This window comes from Lissotriton vulgaris, chromosome 6 (genome assembly GCF_964263255.1).
Source record: "Lissotriton vulgaris chromosome 6, aLisVul1.2, whole genome shotgun sequence".
In the NCBI taxonomy this organism is placed as follows: Eukaryota; Metazoa; Chordata; class Amphibia; order Caudata; family Salamandridae; genus Lissotriton; species Lissotriton vulgaris.
In genome coordinates this window covers 1,235,974,714-1,236,001,071 of record NC_141694.1, presented here as the reverse complement: position 1 = coordinate 1,236,001,071, position 26,358 = coordinate 1,235,974,714, and the positions used below count along the sequence as shown (strand labels likewise).

General features: G+C 47.9%; 1 protein-coding gene across 2 annotated transcripts in view; it reads right to left on the bottom strand.

Moving 5' to 3' along the window:
* REV3L (REV3 like, DNA directed polymerase zeta catalytic subunit) overlaps positions 1-26,358 on the bottom strand; it is a 1,049,196-nt gene that overhangs the window by 241,968 nt on the left and 780,870 nt on the right. For both annotated transcript variants that reach the window (XM_086927335.1, XM_086927334.1), the window contains exon 24: positions 21,702-21,810. In XM_086927335.1, coding sequence (XP_086783461.1) covers positions 21,702-21,810 — 109 coding nt within the window. The remainder of the gene's footprint in view (positions 1-21,701; positions 21,811-26,358) is intronic.

The following is a 26,358-nucleotide window of genomic DNA, read 5'->3' as shown; positions in this document are numbered from 1 at the left end:
ATACGGCTTACAGTGTTTTCGTTTCACATGCTGGCACTCACCTGCCATGTACTGTTACTTTTGAAATATTACCCTTTTGTTTTTTTTGAAGTCTTTGTTTTGGGTTTTTTGCAAACATTTAGTCACTCCTGATTACATACCCCGAAACCTAGAAGGCACCATGAGACTGACTCAATCTTGGATCATGTCTCAATCCCACGCCCCCACCCCATACTGAAATGTGTATGTGCAAGTCTGCGAAACATGAATATGAAATACATAAGGATTATGTCCCTTACTCTGTAAGCATCTGTTTGTGGGATGTAGTGCTGTAGATTCATATGCTCCCCATACTCCTGTCATTTAGTGTTGAGGTTTGAGTTATACAAGTTGTTTTTCTACTGCGGATGGGCACCGACTCCTTTGTTACATTGTTTGCCCGCAGGAGGGTGAGAAAGGAGTGTAATGAATGTGTAAAAAATAGAGATGTCCATACTAATATGAGAATATATGACAGAGATGCGTGAAAACATAACTTCAAAGGCCACAAAGATCCGGGGAGGAGGGAGGGCACATGTGAATCTACAGCACTACATGCCATGAACAGATGCATACAGGGTAAATAACATAATCCGTTCAATGCAATGTGTGGCTGTAAATACACATGCTCTGCATAAACAGTAAAGCAGTCCCTCCTTAGAAGTGGTGGCTAGCATGTGGGAGTTGCAGTAGTTTGAAAACATAGGACTGCCTCACCTACACTGGCCTGTTGGCGTACTAAAGCATCCACACAGTAGTGTTTGTAAATGTGTGTGGTGTAGACCATGTAGCTGCTTTACAAATATCAGCTACCTGAACATTTCCTAAAAAGGCCATAGTTGCTCTTTTTTTCAGAGTGGAATGTGCTCTAGGAGTTACAAGTAAAGGTCTTTTCGCTTTAAAGTAACAAGTTTGAATGCATTTAACTATCCACCTAGCTATACCCAATTTGTAACATAGGGTTGCCTTGATGAGGTGGAGTAAAGCCTACACGAGTGGTTTTGTTCATATGAAAGTTTTAGTTCTATCTATGTAGAACATGAGCACTCTTTTTACATCCAACGTATGAAGAGCTCTTTCTGTAACAGAATCAGGGAAGGGAAAAAACTGGAAGCTCAATAGATTGATTTAGGTGAAAGTGGGAGACTACTTTAGGTAGGAATTTAAGATTAGCAAGAAGAACCAGTTTGTCTTTTAAGTATTTGAAAGAAAGGTTCTTTTAAGGTTAACATCTAGAGCTCAACAACACCCATGAGAGAGGCAATGTCAACTAAAAATACCACTTTCCATGTTAGAAATTAAAGAGAGCATGAAGGCAACGGCTCAAAAAGAGGACCCATGAGCCTTTTAAGGACAATTTTTAAGTTCTAAGAGGGTGCTGAATGCTTTAATGACTTGGATCCTGAAGAGAGATAGATGCGGTCTATTTTGTAGATAGGCAGCTATGGCAACAAGATGCAATCTAATGGAAGCATATGCTAAATTGTAAATGAAGCAGATAAATAATATCCTGAACTGTAGCTTTGAGAGTGTTTATTTGTTTAGGATGACAATAATAAACAAAACATTTCCAATTTGCCGCATAACAAGCACTAGTTGTGGGTTTGTGTGCTTGTTTAAGAATGTCACTCCGTCCGGCCCGGTCCCGCAAAGAAAAGTGTCAATACTTTTCTTTGCGGGAACGGGCCGGACGGACTGACATACTGTGGGATCGCCGTTAATTAGGGTCATATCGTAGTCCATGTGCACTTCACTGTTGAATAGTGCAAGGGCATATCTTGGCCCTCATTTGCTGAAAATCGCTAATATAGTGCTCTCCAAATAACTTTGTTGTCCGAATACCGACACTTCTTTCCTACTTAAGGTTTGACAACTACCATATAACAGTGGTTAACATATATATATATTGATTATTGGAATCTGGATATACGTTTTCCGGAATCCTTTCTAGACCAACCTTGCTTCACGTAGATCTTTCAAACAACTTTCTGCGATCCCGGGACCTCTTAACATAAGGGTCCCTTGAATTTTTCATGATAAATTTGTTTATCTGTCATTATTTAGGATAACAGGAATCCTTAAGGACTTAAGCCTTGAACAAGTTACAGTAGTAACGAAACCAGTATCGGCTGCCATCATCATTTGCCACTAAGGAGGCCTCAAGAACAGGACCTCCATCTGTCCAATATCGTTTACCTAACTATGCTGGACTGACTTACATAAATGATTGAGACATGATTTCTTATTGTCAAGTTGAGCATTTACGATTGAAAATTAAAAATAACTTGGAGTGAATTATCAAGATTGATATTTCTTGTGAGTGGCTATATTGATACTTCGATCGTTACGTTTACTGGTTAAGAATAGAGAAAAAGACAATTAAGAGTGCCGAGGCACAGTGTTATTCTGACTTGGGATTTAATCTTGGTAGATAATTTTGGTGCGGGACTCAAGGGTGAGGCAGTCGAAGTGTCTTTTCGGATTCAACCCTGGCCAGATAGCATTGGCGATCCAGTGACCTCTAGTAATGGAAAAGATCACAATTTGGAAGTCTTTTTTAAGTGGAGGGACAGGGTGAGGGTCGATAGTACTCACACACTGCCCAAGTAGCAGGTTGTACTCCAACTCGTCCTCCACGTAGGAGCAGGAAATCTCCTTGATAGACAAGGCCTCTTCTTTCTCTGAGGCATGCTCTTCTCCAAAAATGTGTCGTCTTCGCAGCTACAAGACATTTCCAGCCGACGTGCCAGCTGATCCCGGAGAGTCTTTTTCGAGTGGAAAGACATGCAGGCGTCACAATTGGATCCATGATTAATCGGGCGAAAGGCAGAGATTGCACACAAGATGTTGATCCGTGTGCAGGTACTTTGCATGACACTGGGGGCAAAAATCAAAAAGGTGTCGGTCTCATCAGGAAAATATTTTCAGTGCCGATGGTGCACATGGAGAGTAGGCCTGAGACGGGTGGCTCCAGAGGGGCAAAAGGTGGGTAACTGAGCCAACAAATTCAAACAACGTAGGAATGGAAAAGGGTGATTGCAAGAACGATACCGTCGAAGACAGGACAGGACCGAAAAATTGTACCGAATGGTAGTCGAACACCGAGGAGAGGCACACATGGCTGAACCCGACGGGGGAGAGAAAACAATTAACAAAGGAGTCGATGCCCATGCGCAGTATCACTGAGAGGAGGAGTCACTACCTCGTGAATTGAAAATTCTTCGAAGAAGAAAAACTTTTACAACTCGGAGCCCAACACTACATGGCAGGAGTATGCAGAGCATGATCATCTACAACCACCAAACACAATGTTTCCCCTACATTAATGCATCTGGAGTAAAAGCAAAAGTTGCTTGAGAATCTTAAACACCAGAAACTTTAAAGTGATTGTTAAGAGGTAAGTAGTGTTTTCCGTTTGCAGATTGTGCTGCTGTAGGTCATATGATGTGCACAGACTTTAAAGCAGTACCTCCTTATTTAAAATGGTAGCTTGAAAAAAAGTAGTTCAAATTATAGTAAGTAAAGCCTTTAGGACCATTTGACCGAACTCTGCCTTTTTTTCTGGCCTGTATATCCACACATCATGCTGGAGTCCCTCTGTAGTTTTTGTAAATGTTTTGCCAAACACACCTGAATATGCTCAACAATCTACTTAGCAAGGCCATCTTAGAAATAGTTGGATTTGATATAAGGAACAGAGACATAGACGACCACTGGAAGGCGCATTCACAGTTTACTTGCGGGTCTCAATCTGCAAGACCATTTTTTTTTAAAACAAAATTTGTAATCTAAGATAAAGGAAGAGGAACCTATTTTCTCAAAATTCATAAAGAAGTATTTTATTTGCATACCGTTTATAGTAAAAGATATTCTGAGATTCGAAGTTTAAAAGCGCTTTGTTCATCATATCTACCCTTTAACTGTATGCATTTTTGTTCATCCAATACAAATCATGTAAAAGAAATAGGCAACACATACTTTGCGACTTTAGGTCATTTGCTTAGGGCTCCAGATAAATCTTAGCCTAGTTTGCTCCAATTGTCAGAGAATTTAGATTTAAGATTTACAAACTGCCCATGATACTGCGATATAGTCAATAACACAGATTTTTGGGGGGCTGGAAGTGCAAGTAACTTTGCATGTTTAATCACATAAAGATGCTGTCTCATGGGCACTTCGGGACTCTTTTGCAGGGTTATAATAAGCAATGACGCTTTAGGCAGATTTTATTAAATAGAAACAGAGTAGGGTCCAAACAGTTTCTGAATAGGTTGTTGATTTCAGCTCAAGATATATGCAAAGCCACTGAACACACCCAACAAATGGTATGCCAGAAGATGTATCTAACAGCAAGAAACTCACTGCTAAATCCACTGTGCCTTTCTTGACAGCTAAAGAGTGAGTGACTCCCTCTGAATGCAATACGCACAAGTTACTACTTGTGTAACGATATATCTGTAAGAGACATTAGTTAGTGATAGATTCCTTACCTTAGAATATCCCCGGCGTCAGACTGGATCCGGAAATGTTTGCGTAGCAATACCCCTGCGCGTCGGTAGGCGTCGTCAGCGGCTCCGCGTCCGTCGTCGGTGTCGTTAGCGCCGGAATGATGTCGTCGGAGTACTTAAACGCCGCCCATGCGCGCTGACGTCAGTTCTGATACACAGCTTTTCCGCGCCAGATACGCAGAGCCATGATAGAACCAACACTGGTGCCATGAAACTAGGGCTCTGAAAGGTGATGACCTTAACCCTAGATATCGGTTTGCAGAACGGGGAGGATGGGTGAGGCGGTAAGGAATCTATCACTAACTAATGTCTCTTACAGATATATCGTTACACAAGTAGTAACTTGTGCATCTGAAAGAGACACGTTAGTGATAGATTCCTTACCTTAGAATAGATACCCCAGCAATACCAACGCCGGTGGTGGGTCTGCGAACCAATAATCACACCAGAAAGTCCTGGAGGACGGAACGGCCAAAGAAGCCATCCCTCCGGACTTGGCTGTCCAGGCAGTAGTGTCGTGCAAACGTGTGCAGCGAGGCCCACGTAGCTGCCTGGCAAATGTCCTGCAAGGGCACTCCTCGGCCCAGAGCAGTTGTAGTCGCCGTGGCCCGAGAAGAATGAGCCCGCAACCCAGCAGGGGGCTCCTTTTTGGCCATGGAGTAACATGCCTGGATACACAAGATGATCCACCGCGAGATGGTCCTCTTGTGCACCGCCTTTCCCTTCTTAGCGCCCACGTAACCAACGAAGAGTTGGTCATCCACCCGGAACTGGCATGTGCAATCTAGATAATAGGAGAGCGCACGTTTTGGGTCCAGACGGTGGAGCCTCTCTTCCTCTTTCGAGGGATGCGGAGGCGGAAAGAAAGTGGGAAAAGTAATGGACTGCCCGATGTGGAAGGCCGTGACAACCTTGGGCAAGAAGGAAGGTCTTGTTCGCAACACAACCTTGTCCGGATGAACAGAGAGGAAAGGAGGTGTAGAAGAAAGAGCCTGGAGCTCACTCACTCTCCTGGCAGAGGTGATGGGAACCAGGAAAGCAGTCTTCAGAGTAAGAAGACGGAGAGGACAGTTATGGAGCGGCTCAAAGGGAGCACACATGAGGTAAGTAAGCACAAGATTCAAGTCCCACTGGGGCATCACGAAGGGAACAGGAGGGAACATGTGTGATGCCCTTCAAAAACCTATTTAAAATGGGTGACTTGAACAAGGAAGGCTGATCAGGTAGCCTTAAGAAGGCGGAAAGGGCAGAAAGGTAGCCCTTGAGAGTGCCCAGAGCAGAGCCCTGCTGGGCTAGAGAAAGAAGAAAGAGGAGAACCTAAGAAAGGGGTGCAGAGAGTGGGTCCACAGCCTTTGCTGTGCACCATGCCACAAATCTGTTCCTCCTGCAGGCGTATACCGACTTTGTGGAGGGACGCCTGGCTGCCAGAATGATATCACAGACTTCGGGAGGCAAGTCAAATGGCCTCAACTGCCGCCGCTCAATCTCCAAGCTTGTAGGTGGAGACTGGACAGGTTCGGCTGCAGAACCGTCCCCTGCTGCTGCGACAGAAGGTCCTCCCTAAGAGGCAGACGAATCGGGGGATCGACTGACATGCTGAGTAGCTCGGGATACCAGTATCTTCGTGCCCAGTCCGGAGCCCCAAGGATAACCTGGGCCCGGTCGCGCCTTATCTTCTTCAGCACTCTGGGCAGTATAGGCGGAAAGGAGTACAATAGACCGCAACTCCACTCGCGACGAAAAGCGTCTCCGAGCGAGTGCCGCCTTGGAAAATCCAACGCGCGTTCTCTTCTGTGGCGAATAGATCTAACCAAGGCTCTCCCCATTGCTGAAAGAGGCCTTGCGCCACGTCCGAGTTCAGACGCCATTCGTAATCCATCATGCACCGACGGCTGAGTTTGTCCGCCCTGGCATTCAGAGAGCTTGCCAGGTGTTGAACCACCAGGGTCACGCCCTGATGTTCCAGCCACTGCCAGAGGCGCAGAGCCTCCTGGCATAGGGTCCACGACCACACCCCGCCCTGTTTGTTGCAGTACCACATGGCGGTGGTGTTGTTCGTGAACACCTGCACTACACTCCCCCGGACAGAGGGGAGGAATGCCTTCAGTGCTAGACGAATCGCCAGCAGCTCCAAAAGGTTGTATGGAGCCGAAACTCCGTCGGAGACCAGAGGCCTCTGATCCCCGTCTCCCATGTGGCCTCCCCAGCCCTGGAGGGACGAGTCCTTCACAACCACGTGCTCCGGGTGGGGTAGGGAGAGGGATCTGCCACTGACCCAATCGCAGTCCATGAGCCTCCACTGCAGTTGTCACGCAGTGCCCTCCAAGATCAAGACATGATCGGACAAGTTGCCCTGATGCTGGGCCCAAAGAAACTTCAGGTCCCACTGCAGAACCCGCATCCGCCACCGGGCATGATGCACCAGAAGGATGCAGGAGGCCATCAGCCCCAGAAGCCGCAGCATCAACCTGACCGAGACTCGGGATAAAGGCTGGAAGATTGGAATCAGAGCCTGTATATCCCGAACCCGCTGTTCGGGTGGGTAAACCCGAAACTGCCCCGAGTCGAGAACCGCTCCGATGAAGAGGAGCTTCTGAGAGGGACACAGGTGAGACTTCGGCACGTTGATGGAGAACCCCGGCAAGTGCAGGAGGTCGGCCGTAGTCTGGAGGTGGCTGACGACTGTCTGGGGCGAGCCCGCCTTCAACAACCAGTCATCGAGGTAGGGGAAGACTGACACCCCTAACCTGCGCAGATGAGCTGCGACCACCGCCATCACCTTCGTGAACACCCGTGGGACGCTGGTAAGGCCGAAGGGGAGCACGGTAAACTGAAAGTGCTTGTGGCCAACCGTGAACTGCAGGTAACGCCGGTGGGCCGGCAGGACGGTGATGTGAAAATAAGCGTCCTGCAAGTCCAACGCTACCAGCCAGTCTCCAGGGTCTAGGGCAGCTAAGACCTGATCCAAAGTCAGCATCTTGAACTTGTCCTTCCGGAGGAAGTCGTTGACGCTCCGCAGGTCCAAGATAGGGTGTAGGCCCCCTTCGCGGGTACCATAAAGTAGTGGGAGTAACAACCACACCCTACTTCCGGCCCAGGAACGCGCTCAATGGCCCCCTTGGCCAAGAGGGCTGTGACTTCCTCTTGCAGAAGTTGCAAGTGATCCCCCGACACGCGGTGGAATTGCGGTGGCATGGCTGGAGGGGTCGCCTCGAAGGGGAGGGAGTAGCCCCTTCGAACGATTTGCAGCACCCACCTGTCCGACGTGACAGTGCGCCAGTGGGAGAGGTGATGGCGAACCCTGCCTCCCACAGGCGTCACATGGGCCTGAAAACTCCATCAAACGGCATGTCCAGAAGTGTGGCCTGGACATCGGCCGAAAAGTTGGCGGACCTCAACCAGGCGTGGCGTCGAACCGCCACCGTCGTTGACATCGCCCTGCCCAGTGAGTCCGTGGTATCTAGCCCACACCGGATGGAATATCGCGCGGCATCTCGGCCCTCCACAAGGGTTTGGGCGAGTTTAGCCCGGACCTCCTCAGGACTTTGTGGCAGCACGTCCGCGACCGCGTCCCACAGGGTCTGGGTGTAGCGGCCCAAGAGACAGGCGGTATTGACAGACCGCAGCCCTAAGCTTACGGGACGAGTGTAGGAAGGTGGATACCTGACTATGGTTGCCCCCAACTTTTTGCCTGGTGTTTTGCTGGTTTTCCGACTTAGTTGACCTGGGACCCTGCTATTCAGGGCCCCAGGCCTACTGCTCTCTCTGTAAAATGGATTCCATGTACCTTAGATGCATTTACCAATTGGTACTGGGCCACCTTATCAGACCCTGTAACTCAGGGCATAGGTGTACCCAGGGTCTACCAGGGGCTGCAGCATGTATTATGCCACCCCTGGCTGGCCATCTAAATCTAACACAACTGGCTGCACGACTGCTGGGGCAAGGTGGTGTAATCACCCTTTGCTTTAGAGATAGTATACCTATATCTAACCCTAAAATGGACACATAGATTCCTATCAGTCACTCCTATGGCAGGCCTTGACAATCCTGAAGGCAGAGTGCTTGGAATTATGTGAGATCGTGCTCTGGCATGAGCTGAGCCCGTTTGCAGCTTGCGGAACCAAGTCCTAGTAGCTGTTCCATGATAACACGTACCATATACTCTTAAATGCATTATAATCCTCGCGGTTATATGCCAACTCTGGTATGGCTTTATCAAAACATGTCGAGTAAGGTGTCATATGAATTGGAATACTAACCCCTCGCCAATTCTGGCGACGGGGTTAGCATTCCACCCTTCTAGAGGGACACGACATGTATGTAACTGTGAACCCCGGTTAAAGTTAACTCAAGCCTCAGCATCACAAAATGGATGCTGCCACCACAGACACAAGTCTGACCTCCTGCTGCTGGGAGTCCTTCCAGCGAGGGAGGCTTGGACAAAAGGTTTCCTGTCAGGGGCGGTGCTAGCACCATCCCAGACAGGGTTTTGTGTATCCTGGGTAGGCAGGGCTTTAGAGGAAGGTGACTGCAAGTGGCACCCCGGTGCTCACTATGCATAGGCCGGCTAGAACCAGTTCCAGGGGCACACCAGCCCCTGAGCTGGGGAAAGTCCGGCATTGGAGAGGGGTGTAACCACCCCCCTTACTGGTCCCACCCATGGGCAGGACCTAGTCGCGTGCCAGCCCCTTTTCCTAGTATAAAGATAGGAGCGGGCCCCCTTCCAAATTAGATCATCTTTGAATCCTGAAACTACTTTCCACGAAAGGAACTCTCGACTTCTTCTCAAGATTTCTCCCTTGTGACTAAGGAGTAGTCACCCTGCATCCGCAGGCACCATCCAAGAACACTGCGGTTTGCTGCACGTCCTTCCTCCGGAATCCGACCGACCAGCACGACGAGACCCGGCTTCCCTGGCACCTCCGACCTCTACCTACCTCTACAGCTAAGCTGAGAACCGTAGGTGCGACGAGACCTCGAGGGACCGGCCATCATCAGAACTGCACGACTTCTATCCAGCACGACTGCCGAGGGATCCTCGAGTGAGCGCTTTGGGGTCCAAGAAGCCCCGACCCTGAGCAGCTCCAGCACCGAAGTCCAGCCCCCCAGCATCCACGAGATCTGCGTGGGGCCCTTCTGCTCTTTGCTGCTCACCGCGTTGTCCAGGTCACTTGCCCGTTGGCTACTGCCCGTTTGTTGCCCCAATCCTGGGCCCAGCGACGTCGACAGCAGATACCACCGTGGGACAGCTCGCCCTCCATCCTGGTCGCCGACAACGCCTCCTGGTCCGAGAGACTGCAGAACACAGCGTCGCCCACTCACCTGGTCGAGGTGACTCCATCCGGTGCCATCCTGGTGCCCATCTAATCACTGGCTAGTGATTCAGAACTTGGTCCCCTCTGCTTACAGGTATCCATCTTCTTCAACCCAGGCTTGGGTTGCATCGATCCATCTTCACTGGTCGCCTGCCAGCAACTTCTTCTTTCAGGCTCCTGGTTCGTCAACGAGGATTCCCGACGACACTTGAACCCTATGCAGCCGCAGCCCCTGGGCTAGGTAAACCGAGTACCACGGTGCTCCAGCGTAGATCCACTCTCTAAGTGTCTAGATCCACTTTCGTTTTTGACCTACCTAGTCGGGTTCGCCCGAGAACACTACCTTTTGCTTTTACTAGCCTCCATAGACTTTGTCCCGCATCCCGCGTGAGAGTGCACACTCTGCACCCGAGTCCCCTAGGCCTCCTGCTAGTAATCTGAAGGTTAAGTAGTCCAGTCCTAGCGATTCCAAACCCAATGAGATTAGTACTTACCTGCTAGGAATTTCGCATTCCACTTTTGTAGTATATGGTTTTCCGTGCCCTTCGGGCATTTGTGTAAATTGTGCAACTTATAGTATTTCCGTAAGAGTTTTGTTGTGTGCTTAGTACCCTGTCCTCATAAAGAGTACAGGGCTGTTGTGATCTAAATAAATACACTGTTTATTTTCATAACACTTGTGTGGTGTCCTTTCACTTGGTGTTCAAGGGGTATATGTGATGGTATAACAGCTGGCTTAACACGCCCTCTAGAGTTTAGCCCGAAGACTGCTCGTATCCATGCTACTAGGATAGCTGGTCTATAAGGTTGACTTACAACCAATCATCAATAAGGGTTGTTTGGACTGATACAAAGTGCTCACTAGAATAGTGAACATTATATATCAGGCCAACTTCTCACATTGGTGAGCAGCGGTTGGGATTTGAGCTTGCTGTTGTTTTACCACACGTATCCTAAGAATATCATTGTGAAAGATCACATAAGTACCTAGGTACATATAACTTAGCTTAGAATACTCTGAGTTCTACTGAACCAGCTGTTGTAGTTCAACAAGGCTTAGCACACCTTGACTACAACTCTTAGCAAGGGATCAGTAGGCAAACAAATAGTGTAGGTAGGTGCATCACTTACACCACACTAGAAGCATGTCTAACCACGGAGAGTCTTCAGAGACCCCTCTTGTGGTTGTGGACCCTCCACAGGTCCCTTCCAGATATGCTGCTCTTAGCTTCCAGGAGATGAGACAAATCTGTACATCCAGGAAGCTAAAACAGGGTTCTAACCCTACCATTCCTTTTCTGATTGGTCTCTTAGAGACCTATGATGCCAGGAGGTCTGCCAACACAGATCCTTCTCATCCAGATGGGAATATGCCCCCCTTAGAGGGAACCCTTGGTGACCCTGACCGCCACCTCCAGGCAGCAGATGATGCTGAGGAGGAGGAGGAGGAAGAGGAGTTATCAGGGGATGAGGCAGACAAAGGTCAGGTAGAAGTCAGTAGACTGACTAGGACCAACTTAAGTAGGGATGAGAATGGATTTGGGGGACCCCCAGGGCCACTCTCAGGCAGACTTAACATTGGGAATGGACGAGATAGGTCTCTGTCCAGAGGCTCTAACAGATCCATTCGAACCAATGGCTCTCAGACCTCTTCTCATAGAGGGATGTCACCCCCTAAGAGAAGGGAGCATGAAGCTAAGATGAGGGAAGCCAATCTGAGGATCGAAAGGGAAGAACTTGCCCTGGCCAAAGAGAGGCTTGCCTTTGCTAGAGAGCAAAAGTTAAGTGGGTTAGATCTCACTGGTGGCAGCATTCTCCCAAGAGAAAAAGACAGGAGTTTAGACACTAGACACCTGAGTAAGATAGTGCCCCCCCTTTAAACAAGGGGATGATATCCACAAATGGATAACTGCTTTGGAGAGGGCCTGCACTGTACAGTGTGTCCCCCAGAGTCAGTGGGCAGCTATCTTGTGGCTCTCCTTTGAAGGCAAAGCTAGAGATAAGCTCCTCACTACTAGAGTTGAGGATGCTAACAATTACCAAGTCCTGAAGAATACACTGGTTGATGGGTTTGGCTTAACAACTGAACAGTACAGGTTGATGTTCAGAGACACCCAGAAAAGTCTCAGGATTGGACTGACTTTGTTGATTGTGCCACTAAGGCTTTTGAAGGCTGGCTACTGGGAAGTAAGGTTACTGATTTCAAAGGATTGTACAATCTAATTATGAGAGAGCAAATCTTAAGTAATTGTCAGAACCAGTTATTACACCAGCACCTGGTAGACTCTGATCTGACCTCTCCACAAGAATTGGGTAAGAGGGCAGACAAATGGGTCAGAACCAGGGTCAGGCCTAAGAACCAGGGTGGTGACCAAAAGAAGGAATCAACCAAGCCTCAAGAGAAGGGTGGGAATAAATCTTCTGATCAAACCACAGGGCCCCAAAAATCCTCTGAAAAGGGTGGGTCCCAGACTTCTCCCCCTACCCAAAAGAAAACTTATTGTCATACCTGCAAACAGGTAGGCCATTACAAAACTGACAACAGTTGTCCCAAGGCCAACAACAATAAGGAGAACATTCCCCCAGGTACTACTCCCAGACCTCCTGTTACCACTAGTGGTAATCCCCCAGGTGGTGGGAGTGCCCCCAAGAATGTGGTGGGCATTACTTTGGGAAACCAGGTGGACCATGGCCTAGCCAGGACCCCTAACACAACTCTTGTCTGTGAGACTGGCATGGGGTTTGCCAACTTCACTACTGGTTCCCACATTTTGGGGAAGTATAGACAAGAGCCCCTTATCAATGGTCAGAAAGTTGAGGCATACAGAGACACAGGGGCCAGCATCACCATGGTGATTGACCATCTGGTCCCCTCTGCTCAACTGACTCCTGGTTTTAGTTATCAGGTGACAGACATTCATGGAGTGAAAAGAAGGCATCCCATGGCAGTAATCGAGCTCAGCTGGGGTAATGTCACAGGGCCCATGAGAGTGGCAGTGACAGACACCCTACTTGTAGATTGCTTACTGGGGAATGACCTGGAACTCTCAGCATGGGCTGAGGTGGAGCAAGAAACCCACTCCAGGATGATAGGCCTACCCAGAAAGGTTAGTGGGGCAGTAATAGCTACAGCCCCAGTCCAAGCGCCATTCCTCCCTGAAAAGGTTGGACGACCAGTGGTAGCCACTGCCCAGGCTCAGACAGACTTTCCTGAACAGGATAGGAAGGCTGTGACAGTCACAGCCCAAACACAAACTGAGTGCCTTCCTGAAAAGGTTGGTAAGGCTGTAATGGTCTCAGCCTCTACTCAAACAGATAGTGGGGTTGTGAAGCCTGAAACAATGGATCACTCCACCCAAACTGAGAGCATTGAGGAGGAAGAAAAGTATTCCCCCTCCCAGACACTAGGTGAGAGCCAGCCTCCTCAGGGAACTGACTCTACCCCTGGTGAAGGAACTGCCCCAGAGGTAGTCAGGCCTAGCCTGGCAGAGCCCCTGATGTCAGTTGACCCTTCCCAGGTGGGACCCAGTCTGGAGCAGGTAACCTGCCCCTCTCTAACCTGCCTCAGTCAGCCCAGGGCTGTGGAGGTCAGGGAGGCCAGTGGTGGACCCCAAAGGGCCCCCTGTCCAAAAGAACTCCCCAATCAGCAGATTAAGGGCACTGAAGCTAGTAATCCTAGCCCAGTGAAAATAAAACAAACTCCTGAGGGATCCCCCTTAAAATTAGCTAGGGACCTCCCACAGATGGACACTGTTGGGTACAGCCAAACCTGGGGCCTAAAAACCCCAAACCTGACCTGTCCCTCCAGTAAGCCAAACAGAGGGACTCAGCCTCCAGCTTTAGGTAGCCAGAGGTTGACCCTGAGAGCTCACAGCTACTCAGTACTGGAAAGAAAGGCACAAATGGTGGATAGTGATTGTAGGAAGTTGAGCCCAACAGTAGTGGAGTCTCACTTCAGTACTCCATTCCCACACCAGCCTTTTACTTTGCCAAAACACACCACAGGTAGTGATTCCTATGGTGGAGACCCTCAGATACCCTTAGGGTGAGGGGTTGCTTAGTGGACCATGATATAGGGGGTAACCATGCCAGTGCAGGTACCACCTCATATAGCCACTCAGGCAATATAGGCTTACCTGGTCAAGGATAGCCTTATCTCTTTTCGTTGGGGGTGGGGGGGGAGGGGGGGGGGGGTTGTGTAGGAAGGTGGATACCTGACTATGGTTGCCCCCAACTTTTTGCCTGGTGTTTTGCTGGTTTTCCGGCTTAGTTGACCTGGGACCCTGCTATTCAGGGCCCTAGGCCTACTGCTCTCTCTGTAACATGGATTCCATGTACCTTAGGTGCATTTACCAATTGGTACTGGGCCACCTTATCAGACCCTGTAACTCAGGGCATAGGTGTACCCAGGGCCTACCAGGGGCTGCAGCATGTATTATGCCACCCCTGGCTGGCCATCTAAATCTGACACAACTGGCTGCACGACAGCTGGGGCAAGGTGGTGTAATCACCCTTTGCTTTAGAGATAGTATACCTATATCTAACCCTAAAATGGACACATAGATTCCTATCAGTCACTCCTATGGCAGGCCTTGACAATCCTGAAGGCAGAGAGCTTGGAATTATGTGAGATGGTGCTCTGGCATGAGCTGAGCCCGCTTGCAGCTTGCGGAACCAAGTCCTAATAGCTGTTCCATGATAACGCGTACCATATACTCTTAAGTGCATTATAATCCTCGCGGTTATTTGCCAACTCTGGTATCGCTTTATCAAAACATGTCGAGTAAGGTGTCATACGAATTGGAATACTAACCCCTCGCCAATTCTGGCGACGGGGTTAGCATTCCACCCTTCTAGAGGGGCACGACATGTATGTAACTGTGAACCCCGGTTAAAGTTAACTCAAGCCTCAGCATCCCAAAATGGATGCTGCCACCACAGACACAAGTCTGACATCCTGCTGCTGGGAGTCCTTCCAGCGAGGGAGGCTTGGACAAAGGGTTTCCTGTCAGGGGCGGTGCTAGCACCATCCCAGACAGGGTTTTGTGTATCCTGGGTAGGCAGGGCTTTAGAGGAAGGTGACTGCAAGTGGCACCCCGGTGCTCACTATGCATAGGCCGGCTAGAACCAGTTCCAGGGGCACACCAGCCCCTGAGCTGGGGAAAGTCCGGCATTGGAGAGGGGTGTAACCACCCCCCTTACTGGTCCCACCCATGGGCAGGACCTAGTCGCGTGCCAGCCCCTTTTCCTAGTATAAAGATAGGAGCGGGCCCCCTTCCAAATTAGATCATCTTTGAATCCTGAAACTACTTTCCACGAAAGGAACTCTCGACTTCTTCTCAAGATTTCTCCCTTGTGACTAAGGAGTAGTCACCCTGCATCCGAAGGCACCATCCAAGAACACTGCGGTTTGCTGCACGTCCTTCCTCCGGAATCCGACCGACCAGCACGACGAGACCTGGCTTCCCTGGCACCTCTGACCTCTACCTACCTCTACAGCTAAGCTGAGAACCGTAGAAGCGACGAGACCTCGAGGGACCGGCCATCATCAGAACTGCACGACTTCTATCCAGCACGACTGCCGAGGGATCCTCGAGTGAGCGCTTTGGGGTCCATGAAGCCCCGACCCTGAGCAGCTCCAGCACCGAAGTCCAGCCCCCCAGCATCCACGAGATCTGCGTGGGGCCCTTCTGCTCTTTGCTGCTCACCGCGTTGTCCAGGTCACTTGCCCGTTGGCTACTGCCCGTTTGTTGCCCCAATCCTGGGCCCAGCGACGTCGACAGCAGATACCACCGTGGGACAGCTCGCCCTCCATCCTGGTCGTCGACAACGCCTCCTGGTCCGCGAGACTGCAGAACACAGCGTCGCCCACTCACCTGGTCGAGGTGACTCCATCCGGTGCCATCCTGGTGCCCATCTAATCACTGGCTAGTGATTCAGAACTTGGTCCCCTCTGCTTACAGGTATCCATCTTCTTCAACCCAGGCTTGGGTTGCATCGATCCATCTTCACTGGTCGCCTGCCAGCAACTTCTTCTTTCAGGCTCCTGGTTCGTCAACGAGGATTCCCGACGACACTTGAACCCTATGCAGCCGCAGCCCCTGGGCTAGGTTAACCGAGTACCACGGTGCTCCAGCGTAGATCCACTCTCTAAGTGTCTAGATCCACTTTCGTTTTTGACCTACCTAGTCGGGTTCGCCCGAGAACACTAACTTTTGCTTTTACTAGCCTCCATAGACTTTGTCCCGCATCCCGCGTGAGAGTGCACACTCTGCACCCGAGTCCCCTAGGCCTTCTGCTAGTAATCTGAAGGTTCAGTAGTCCAGTCCTAGCGATTCCAAACCCGATGAGATTAGTACTTACCTGCTAGTAATTTCGCATTCCACTTTTGTAGTATATGGTTTTCCGTGCCCCTCAGGCATTTGTGTAAATTGTGCAACTTATAGTATTTCTGTAAGAGTTTTGTTGTGTGCTTAGTACCCTGTCCTCATTAAGAGTACAGGGCTGTTGTGATCTAAATAAATACACTGTTTATTTTCATAACACTTGTGTGGTGTCCTTTCACTTGGTGTTCAAGGGGTATATGTGATGGTATAACAGCTGGCTTAACACGCCCTCTAGAGTTTAGCCCGAAGACTGCTCGTATCCATGCTACTAGGATAGCTGGTCTATAAGGTTGACTTACAACCAATCATCAATAAGGGTTGTTTGGACTGATACAAAGCGCTCACTAGAATAGTGAACATTATATATCAGGCCAACTTCTCACAACGAGAACACCTTCTTCCCGAACTGCTCATATCTCTTGGATTCCCGATCGGGCGGGGCCAACGGAAATGCGGTCTTGGAAGTGGAGGCCTGGATAACCAGACTCTCGGGGGTGGGATGGGTGGACAAAAAGCAAGGGTCGCCCGGGGCCGGGCAGTAGCGTCTGGCCACGTTCCTATCCACAGGCGGACCTGTGGCTGGCTTGGGCCAAGTGCCCACAAGAACGTCACATAAGGCCTCATTGAACGGCAGCAGAGGCTCGCTGGAGCTGGTCTGCGGTTTGAGGACCCCAGTGAGGAGGTTAGTCCTCACGGCTGCGACGGGGAGCTCAAAGTTTAAGGCCTTGGCCGCCCTCGTCAACACTACACTAGAAGTAGACCCCTCCTCCGAAGCCACGGTCGGAGGGGAGACAAATCCAGTGTCTGGCGAAGTGTCAATACCACTGGCCTCCCCAAGCTTATATGTCCAGTCCTGTTGAGACTGTCACTCCAGTGCCAGAGGGTCCTCAGACCCCTCCCAATCTCCCTCGTCACTCGTTTCCTGTAAAAGAGGATCAACAGACGGGGCCTCCTCATGGAAATAAAAATCTCCAAAGGCCGTCGGAAGCGGCGCCAGAGTCAGACCTAAGGGAACATTGGGGACGGCAACCACAGAGGGCGCCGGGGGCGACACCCGTGGGGCCGACGCAGGTGAGGTAGTGAGGTCGACCGGCGATAACCCGGATCCGTAAGCGGATCCGGCGAGGTCCTGCGGCGCCGGGACCGAAGTCGCCGGCGGCATCGGGGCCGAAGCACCCAACCCGCTAGAGCCTCCAGTCTGGACCGTTGGGCCCGGAGGCGCCACGGAACCCAACTGAGAAGGGAGGGACCTCAAGGCCATGAGGTACCGCTCGATCTCCTCTGGCGTCGTGCCGTGCTCAGGGACCCGAAGGTGGGAGGCAGGCGGCGACGCTTGCGACTCCCTCTGAACCACGTGGGCGTTGTCGCCCGAACCCCCAGCCGCATCATGCGAGCGTCGGGGTGGGTCGGAGGAGCGATGACGCCTCTCCGACCTCTCATGCCTCTTACCTGAGGACTTGGATCCTGACGACCGATGTCCACTCCCGGAGCTGCGATGACTCTGACCCCGCGACTGGTCCCTCGACCTCCCGTGGGACCGGGACCTGGAACGGCGCGGGGCCGACTGCCGGAGCTCGAGTCGCTTGTGGGACCACTCCCGCCTAGCTTTAGACGTCAGGGCCCGGCAGTCAGAGCAGGTTCGGTCGTCGTGGTAGAGGACTAGACACTTCAGGCACCGGCGATGGGGGTCCGTAACCGACATCCGCCGGTCGCACTTTGAACAGGGCTTGAACCCGGGCATCCCTACCGACACCGATAGAGTCGAAGACTCGAAGAAAGAAATGAGCAAAAAGATCAAAAGTTTAGTAAAAAAATGACTAGGGGTAGAGCTTCTCCGGATCTGCGCTAGCTGGCGCAGAAAAAAGAAGAACTGACGTCAGCGCGCATGGGCGGAAGTACTCCGAATACGTCATTCCGGCGCTAACGACGCCAACGACGGATGCAGAGCCGCGGACGATGCCTACCGACGCGCAGGGGTATTGCTACGCAAAAATTTCCCGATCCAGTCTGACGCCTGGGGATATTCTAAGGTAAGGAATCTATCACTAACGTGTCTCTTTCAGATATGATTGTCATGCTTTATGTGCAGAACACTGCCAACTTGAAGTAAAGTCGCTTTTCAAAGCCTGCAGGGTTAACTGCACTGCCTTTAGTTCTGACACACTGATATGTTATTACGTCTCATGTTCTTTTCAATTATTCCCATCTTCATTCCTAGCATATGAGCCCCCTATTCTATTTTAGAGACTTGTGCACAGAAATAGGCATTCATAGCTGTATGGAAACACATTGCCCAGGAAACATTTTTTACCACTTAGGTCTGTGCTGCATTTAAGGCTCCAATACACCTAGAGCCTCCCAGGTCACCGTCGGATGAAAGTCAAGCTTTTCTGTAAAAGATGGATTTGTAATTGTGCATCTGAGATGAATGCAATACATGAAGCCCTCATTCTCAAAAATGCCATCACCTGTCTCATTTTTGGAGAACGCGGCGTCTCGTAAAGGAGAACCAATGCAAGAAACACCAACACTTCCATTCTTGGGTAAGCCTTTCGTTCTACTCAATTAACTGTGGACCCTACAAAAAATTGAAACCGCGGTCATTGTAATTGGGATTTCTTGAGACTTATTGTGAGATCTTACTTGTGTAGTAATTGACTACATACCCGAGACATTTAAGCTGAGTGAAACTTGCAAAGACATAGAAACAAAGATCTGTTAGGTCCCTGATGTCAAGTAATCTCCCTCTTGGGCTAGGTAGATGACTTTTAAAGTTTAGTAGTTTTCATAGGTATTGTCTTCACATATAAGTTAAGGCAACATAAATCTAGGATTGGTCTTGGTGTTTGCATCATTCATTGGGTTCAGAAAGCAAATTAAATATATTCCATGTCCCACTCTGCAAAATAGCTTCCTTGGTTGCCCTGTCTTCTAGCAGTCTCTCCCAAAAGCAATGATATGTGCTCTTAGTTTTCACTGTTCTTATTTGGTGAATAATGTGATTGCATTTGCTACAATTCAGTGCAGTAAATTCTCTTATTGTGCTTTGTACTCATTGGTTTGTAGTTATTTTGCTCAACCTGTGTGGAAATAACCACAGTCTTGTCCCACCAGGGACTCCGATAAAGTCACTTTTTGAAAACAGAGGCCCCTCTTCCACAAGGATGCATGACTCTTAATCGGGTATGTCTCGAAAAACTGCCTCTGGTCTATTACTGAGGTTGCTTGAGCTGTTGCTGCTGTTTATTGATAAGCTTGATAGGTTTCATAAGATTGTCTTGGCCAGTTGTCAATTTGTGCGTTTTAATCTTTTTGTAATAAAGATGTTGTTGATGTAATGTCCACACAGATTTAAGAGTTCCTGTAGCAATTATAATTCACTCAAGCATTTAATCTATTTTGTGACATTTAATGTACTTCCCATCAAATGACATACATTGCATGCACCTTAAGATGAAAACCAGATATTGTGAGTTTTGAATTTCTGCAGAGCAAGAGGCTTGTATTAATTTGTCTACTAGCAGTGTCTTCAGCATCAAGTTTTCATCAAATTTCAGCAATGGAAATGGTCTTCCCTTCTTGTACAATTACATCATCTCTATTACAATGTGGCTCTGAAATGTGTTGTTCCATTTCCAGCGTTTTCTCCCATCATGTCTATCACAGCAACTGAAATGAGATGGTGAATTGAAAATTCCCTAATTCATTGTATCTCTTACTGGTATTTTTTTGCAAGCAGCTCTAATCTTCTTCTGTTTGCAGCACAAAAGATTTTTTGACAGCAGTATGTACGACCACAGAAACTGGTGGAATATGAACCATTACAAGTGTAAGGTCCCGCAGCACTGCGTTATATTTGAGCTCTACTTTAAACGCTACTGGCCTTGCCTTACATTTCCTCTGCAAAGTTGTAAAACAGCTCTTATCATAGGAAGAAACCGATTTGTCTTCTATGTGTCTGATTAACTCTTAATTGGGAAATCATCATCCATACTGATCATTCTGTGAAGTAGTGTTGACTGGTAGAGTTCAAACTTAATCTCTTCTGCAAGATTCTTCTACTCTTGGGGTAATTCTGCTTGTTGTCATCTGTATGGTGCCGATCTAAGTCCCCCTGGTCATTATCTGTATTAGTGTCAATTAAAAGTGCTGGAGGTGGAGAAACAACAGTGTCCGATTCAGCTATGGACTCTTTCTGGACTTTTTAGGTACATGAAAAGCTCTAAATTTTATATATTATATTATGCCTGGACACCCACCTACCTAAATGTTTCCCCTTTCTGCAGACAGAGCATTCGTTTTCTTATATACTACATCTATTTTTCTCTGTCAATTCTTCCTTTGAGCATGTTCATCAGTCTGATTCGAAGTACCTTTCACAGTAAACCTGTAAACGATTTTCATGCTCATTTTCTTTGCATTTCAAATTTTTTGTCCAATGATAATTTATTTCATAAAGTCAAACACATTTCAGGATTGATCCTCAATCCAGGTGTGATACTCTTATCAAGCATGACCTTAGCCTTGGAGCTAAAACCCCTTTGGGTCTAATCCGCTTTAAGTCAGTTGTTGAATCTTTTTACAATAATACATGTATGTATTAAATAACTACAATTTCTGCTTTAATAAGATTGATGTATTTTGTGTAAAATATGCTCTGTATGAGGGAGATTTCTCCTCGTCTCCGACAGTGAAATCCTGGTCACAGGATTGGGTCACTGCCTCCTCGTACAGATCGAGGATGCTGGATGGTTCCATCTGTTCCACCTTCATAGCTTATGTTAGCATTTTCCTCACTCTGCTTCAACAGCACCTGACGCTAACTATAAGACCTGTGTTCCATTAATACATACTGCGCTAAACAACTATGTTTTGTTGCGGTGTCTTGGTAAGCACAAATTGCAGACCAGATGACTGTGAAACCAAGGGACTCATAACAATTTTGACAAATTTAAAGGTTGTGTTTTCCAAAAAGAACCTCAAAGAAAGAATTCTTATGAACCTGACCTTTCAATATCTGAGTTGAAAAGACATTGTTGAAATGTATCTTCTTACGCAGTTCCACAACTGTTTTGGTACAGTCTTTTCATTATCTGGTGCACAGTATACTTTAGTGGGACATAGTCTATGCACTGAGTAGCTGCAAAAAAACTCCGAGCCAGATGTCAGAAAAAATTGGTGAATTTTTGGTTTCAGGGGAAGTGAGCATGAATCATTTGATAGAAGTCTGAAACAGGAACCAAATATTTGTAAGAAAGCATAGTGCAATATTCCAAAACCAACACATGATTGGAAAAGATTGCACAGAATGTAATCCACAACACGCTACAAACCTGCAAATGCAATGAGAACAAATGTAAAGAAACGTCAATATTTGACAATTGAAATGGTACTGTTAAAAACAAACTGCAGTTAGAGTGCCAACAAATTAGAGGCAAATTTGGTTTTATTTGAAAAAAATATCTTTTTACCTTAACAAATGCAACTCCACCAGGCGATACTGTGATATCATGCCGAATCCGATGAAGCAAGTCTGGAGGAACACGTAGCGATGAACAGCCAAACTTAAACTCATCATACCTAAAAAAGAAACAAAACACAAAAGTTACAAATTGGTTATAACATGAAAATGTTGAATAAGTATTTAAAGATATTTATATGGGTAATAAAACATATAAATACAAATTCTCAAATACAAAACAGGGCTAGTTAATAAATGGAGCAATACAGAATCCAGGAAGTCTTTAAATATGTAATCAAACAAAGCGAGGTGGAGAATAACAATTTCAAAAAGGATTATTTCTATGGACATTACTTCTATAAGGCCACCTTCTCAAGTCAAGTGTTGTGGAATCAGCTTCCACTAACACATTAACAGTACAGCTCTATGCCTGTCTACCTGGTAGACGCTTGAAGCTTTAGTTGGCGAAGAAAAGATCCACTTCTCCTGGTACAGGATTTGTGGGCACTCGACTGATGTCTACTAAGTTGGTTAACTGAGCATAAACTGGGACTAGGGTTTTTTAATCCTGTACAACAGCACATCCACTTTCTGACTGAAAGCATAGCTGAAGAGGTGCTGCTTTGCACATATTCATGGTAAAATTTGAACCTAACTTTTAACTACACTTTCTAACTTTGCTGTCGGCCATTTTTTGGTACCCAAATTGTTTTATCTTTTTTTGTTTGCTCCCTTTGTAGATGTTCAGGATGCAATCAGGAAAAAGTCTGTCCCTTTCATTCTGGTACACGATGTGCAGTTGGTCAGGCTGATATACAAGTCAGGTATTCTGAATAAGGAACTAAGGCATGCAATGTCTGCGCAGCCAATGTATGCAGCCGAGATGCAGCTGGTGTATTAAAAACCAGCCATGGGAAGGGGCTCAAGATGATCCTTCAGTCACTATAGCTTTTGTCATCCCAGATACGCCCCGGAAAATCAGGAGCTGTTTTAAGTGCAACCACTTAACAACTATCACAGAATATCTATTTTGCATTCAACCCTATACACTATAAAGATATTGAAATAGATTTGCCTGAAACTATCTGAGGGTGAAAAGGGTGCATTGGGAAACTGTTGCTTACCCTGAAAGCATCTGATTGTGGTATGTAGTGCTGTAGATTCACATGCTGTGCTTAATCCTGCCATCTAGTGCAGGACCGGGATGTGTGCAAGTTGTTTTTCTTCAAAGAAGTCTTTTGAGTCATGAGGTACGGTGACTCCTCCTCATGCTGGCAATGCGCATGGTCATTAACCCCATTGTTAGATTGTTTTCCTGCACAGCAGGTGAGGATGGAATGTAAAGCTAAGAATAGTATAGAGAGATGTACACCCAAAAGAGGGAAAAGAAATAGTAAGAGACTGCAACAGACATAAGAGTCTGTTAAGGAGATGGGCGCATGTGAATCTACGCACAACATGCCGTGAGTAGATGCTTACAGGAAAAGTAACATATTCCATTTGATGCATGTGTGGCTGTAGATACACATACTGCACACAAACTGTATAGCAGCCCTCCCAAAGGGGTGGCTAGCCTATGTGTGTTGGAGTATACTGAAAAAAAGGATGGAGTACTGCAGAGTGAACACTGGCTTGCTGGCGGGCTAGAATATCCGCACAGTAGTGTTTTGTAACAGTGCATGGTATGGACCAGGTAGCTGCTTTGCGTGTGTCAGCTATTAAAATACTCCCCAGTAAGGCAATAGAGGCTTTTTTTCCCGGGTGGAGTGGGCTCTGGAGGAATAGGCAGAGTCTCAGCTTTAACATAGCATATCCGGATGCATCTCATAATCCATCTTGCACAGCCTTCCCTTTCATGCTGCTTGGAGAAAGCAACAAAGAGTTGCTGTGTTTTCCTAAATGGCTAACTTCGATCACTGTAGTGCATGTGGGCTCATTTCACATCCAATGTACGGAGAGCCAATTCTGCAACTGAGCCAGGTTGCGGGAAAGAAAAATAGGGAGTTCAATAGATTGATTAAGGTGGAACTGGGAAACCACATTAGGGAGGAATTTTGGGTTGGTGAGAAGGACAACCCTATCTCTATGAACTTGGAAGAAAGGTACTTTTATGGTTAATGCATGTAGCTCACTGACACGTCCAAGTGAAGAGAGAGCAACTGAGAGTGCCACCTTCCAAAAAAGGAAAAGAAGGGAAGAAGGGGAGGTCCCGAGAGTTGCATCAGTACAATGTTGAGATTCCAAGCTGGGGCTATTAGGACCCAAGGAGGAATTAACTTTTTTTTTTTTTAACAACAGATTTTATTGATTTTCTGTAGTACCAGATGGGACAAAGGCAGATGAGAAACATACGGTTGTAAGGCATATTGTAAAAAATCTATGTACTGCAAATTTTCTCCCGGAAGGTCTGCAGAACATCAGACCGACAACCGCCCCATCCCCATCCCCCTCCACTAACCATGCACCATACATACCATCAACAATATAACACATACCCATTACACGAAATTCCGTCCAGTCATACGAGTCCCTCACCTTAAACCGGTAAGTCATTTACCACCAGCCGCTCAAGAGGATCTCGATACACGGGTTGCGTCATTAAGGACAAATCAATACCCCGATATTTGGCTCACCTGGTCCAGATCTTCCCATGTTTTTGCGGGCAGCCCCTCGCCTAAAACACCGCTACCGCCGCAGACATACACCTATACATGGCCTTCTTCCAATTCGCTACACAGAGTGGGGGCGTAACCTTCCAGTGCTGCACAATGTCCCGCGTAGCCAACGTAAGGCCCAAGTACAGAAGGTGTCTTTTATATCTGTTTCCCCCCAATGTCTTCTGTGCTGTGAAGGAGTGTCAATCTAGGGTCTGTAGGAATGTCCCATGCTAATACCCGCCCCATGCAAGACAGGACACGCAAACAGAAGTGTTGCAGTGCCCCACAACTCCACACCGTGTGAAGAAACGACCCCTCGTCCAAGTCACAGCAGAGACAGACAAGGGAATGAATAGCCCCAAGCTTCCAGAAGCGAAGGCGTGTGTAATATATTCTGTGGAGATATTTAAATTGGATCAGCCTGTATCTAGTGGAGACCGCGGAGTACATAGGGCTAGCCAGCGCCTCAGTCCAATCGTCGTCTGTGAGAGCGGGCAAGTCTGCCTCCCATGCCGCTCGGGTCCGGTGTACAGTGGTTTTTGAATGTGCAGTGAGTGTTTGGTAGAGTTGGCGGATTTTGTGGGCCCCCAGGTCACCCATCAGCAACTGGCCCTCCAGCAAGAGAAACTAGAGTAAAGACAGGAGATGTATCGGGGTACAGGGCATGGCGGAGCTGCAAGTACCTATGGAACTGTGATTTGTGAAGGTTGAAGTCTGCCTGCAACCAATGGAAGGACTTCAGCATGGATCCCAGCATAATATCTCCGAGAGTGGATATCCCAATTTCGTCCCACCTACAAAATCCCTCAAGTGACGAGACAGGCTGGAGGTGAGATCCCTGCCAGAGGGGAATAGCCCCGGTCAACGTACCCCACCAACCAATAGACCGGACCGCCCATCTCAATATCTGAATAACTGTCTGGCAGGCCGGGGGAAACACCTCCAAGGATGAGCTACTGTACAAGTGGTGGAGCAGCGGGGTATCCGCCATGAAGAGCCTCTCCACGGCATTGGCCAGGTCTATCTGAGAACCATACCACCATTCATTAATTACCAGTAACTGCGAAACCCAGTAGTACGCCTGTATTTCGGCTGCTGCAATCCCACCGTAGTACGTAGACTGGGTACATGATGTGAGCGCAACCCAGACCGCGCCCCCTGCCAAAGAAACTGATTCAGGAGTGCATTCATTTGGAGGAACCACGACGGGGGGAGAGGATACGGATAATTCTGTAGCCGATACAGCACACGTGGTAAAGACACCATTTTGAAAATGGCAGACCTAACGTATAGCGATAGGGGCAGGTGGGACCACACCGTCGTCTCTTCAAGGACCGCAGGGAGCAGCAGGGCTACACTGTGCAACCAAGCCTCGTTTATTTTATTTATTCAAAGTTTTATATAGCGCGAACAAGATCTTAACAGATATCAGAGCGCTTCACAGGGGGGGGAGTGGGCAAACAGGAGGGTGAGTAGACATAATAATTGGGTACAGTATAGTGAACGGTAGCATAATAGGATAACAGTCATGTGCTAATAAGATACAGGTAAATACTCAGATAGACAGTAAAATAAGGCGGTGCAGAGTCTTTGATCTAACTAAAATAGAGATCATGAAATAGCAGAGAACACTCAGATAGACAAAACTATAAGACGGTGCTGAGTCTGAGCTAGCTACAATACAGTTCTAGAGATAACAATAAACATTCAAATAGACATTATGATAGGGCGGTGCAAAGACTTTGATCCAGCTGCCATAGAGATCAGTGGATACCAGTAAACCCTCAAAAGACAATACTATAGGACGGTGCATAGTCTTTGATCCAACTGCAAAAGAGGTCAGTAGGTCATGAACATAAAGTTATTGGAACATTAAGTATCCAACGTTACAAGAACGGTGCAAAGTCTCTGAGCAGCAACAGTAAGGATCAGGTGAACTTGGCCATAAGGATGGTTTTCACTTCTTTCTTGAAGAGTACAGTGGAGGAGATAATCCTCGTTTCAGGAGGG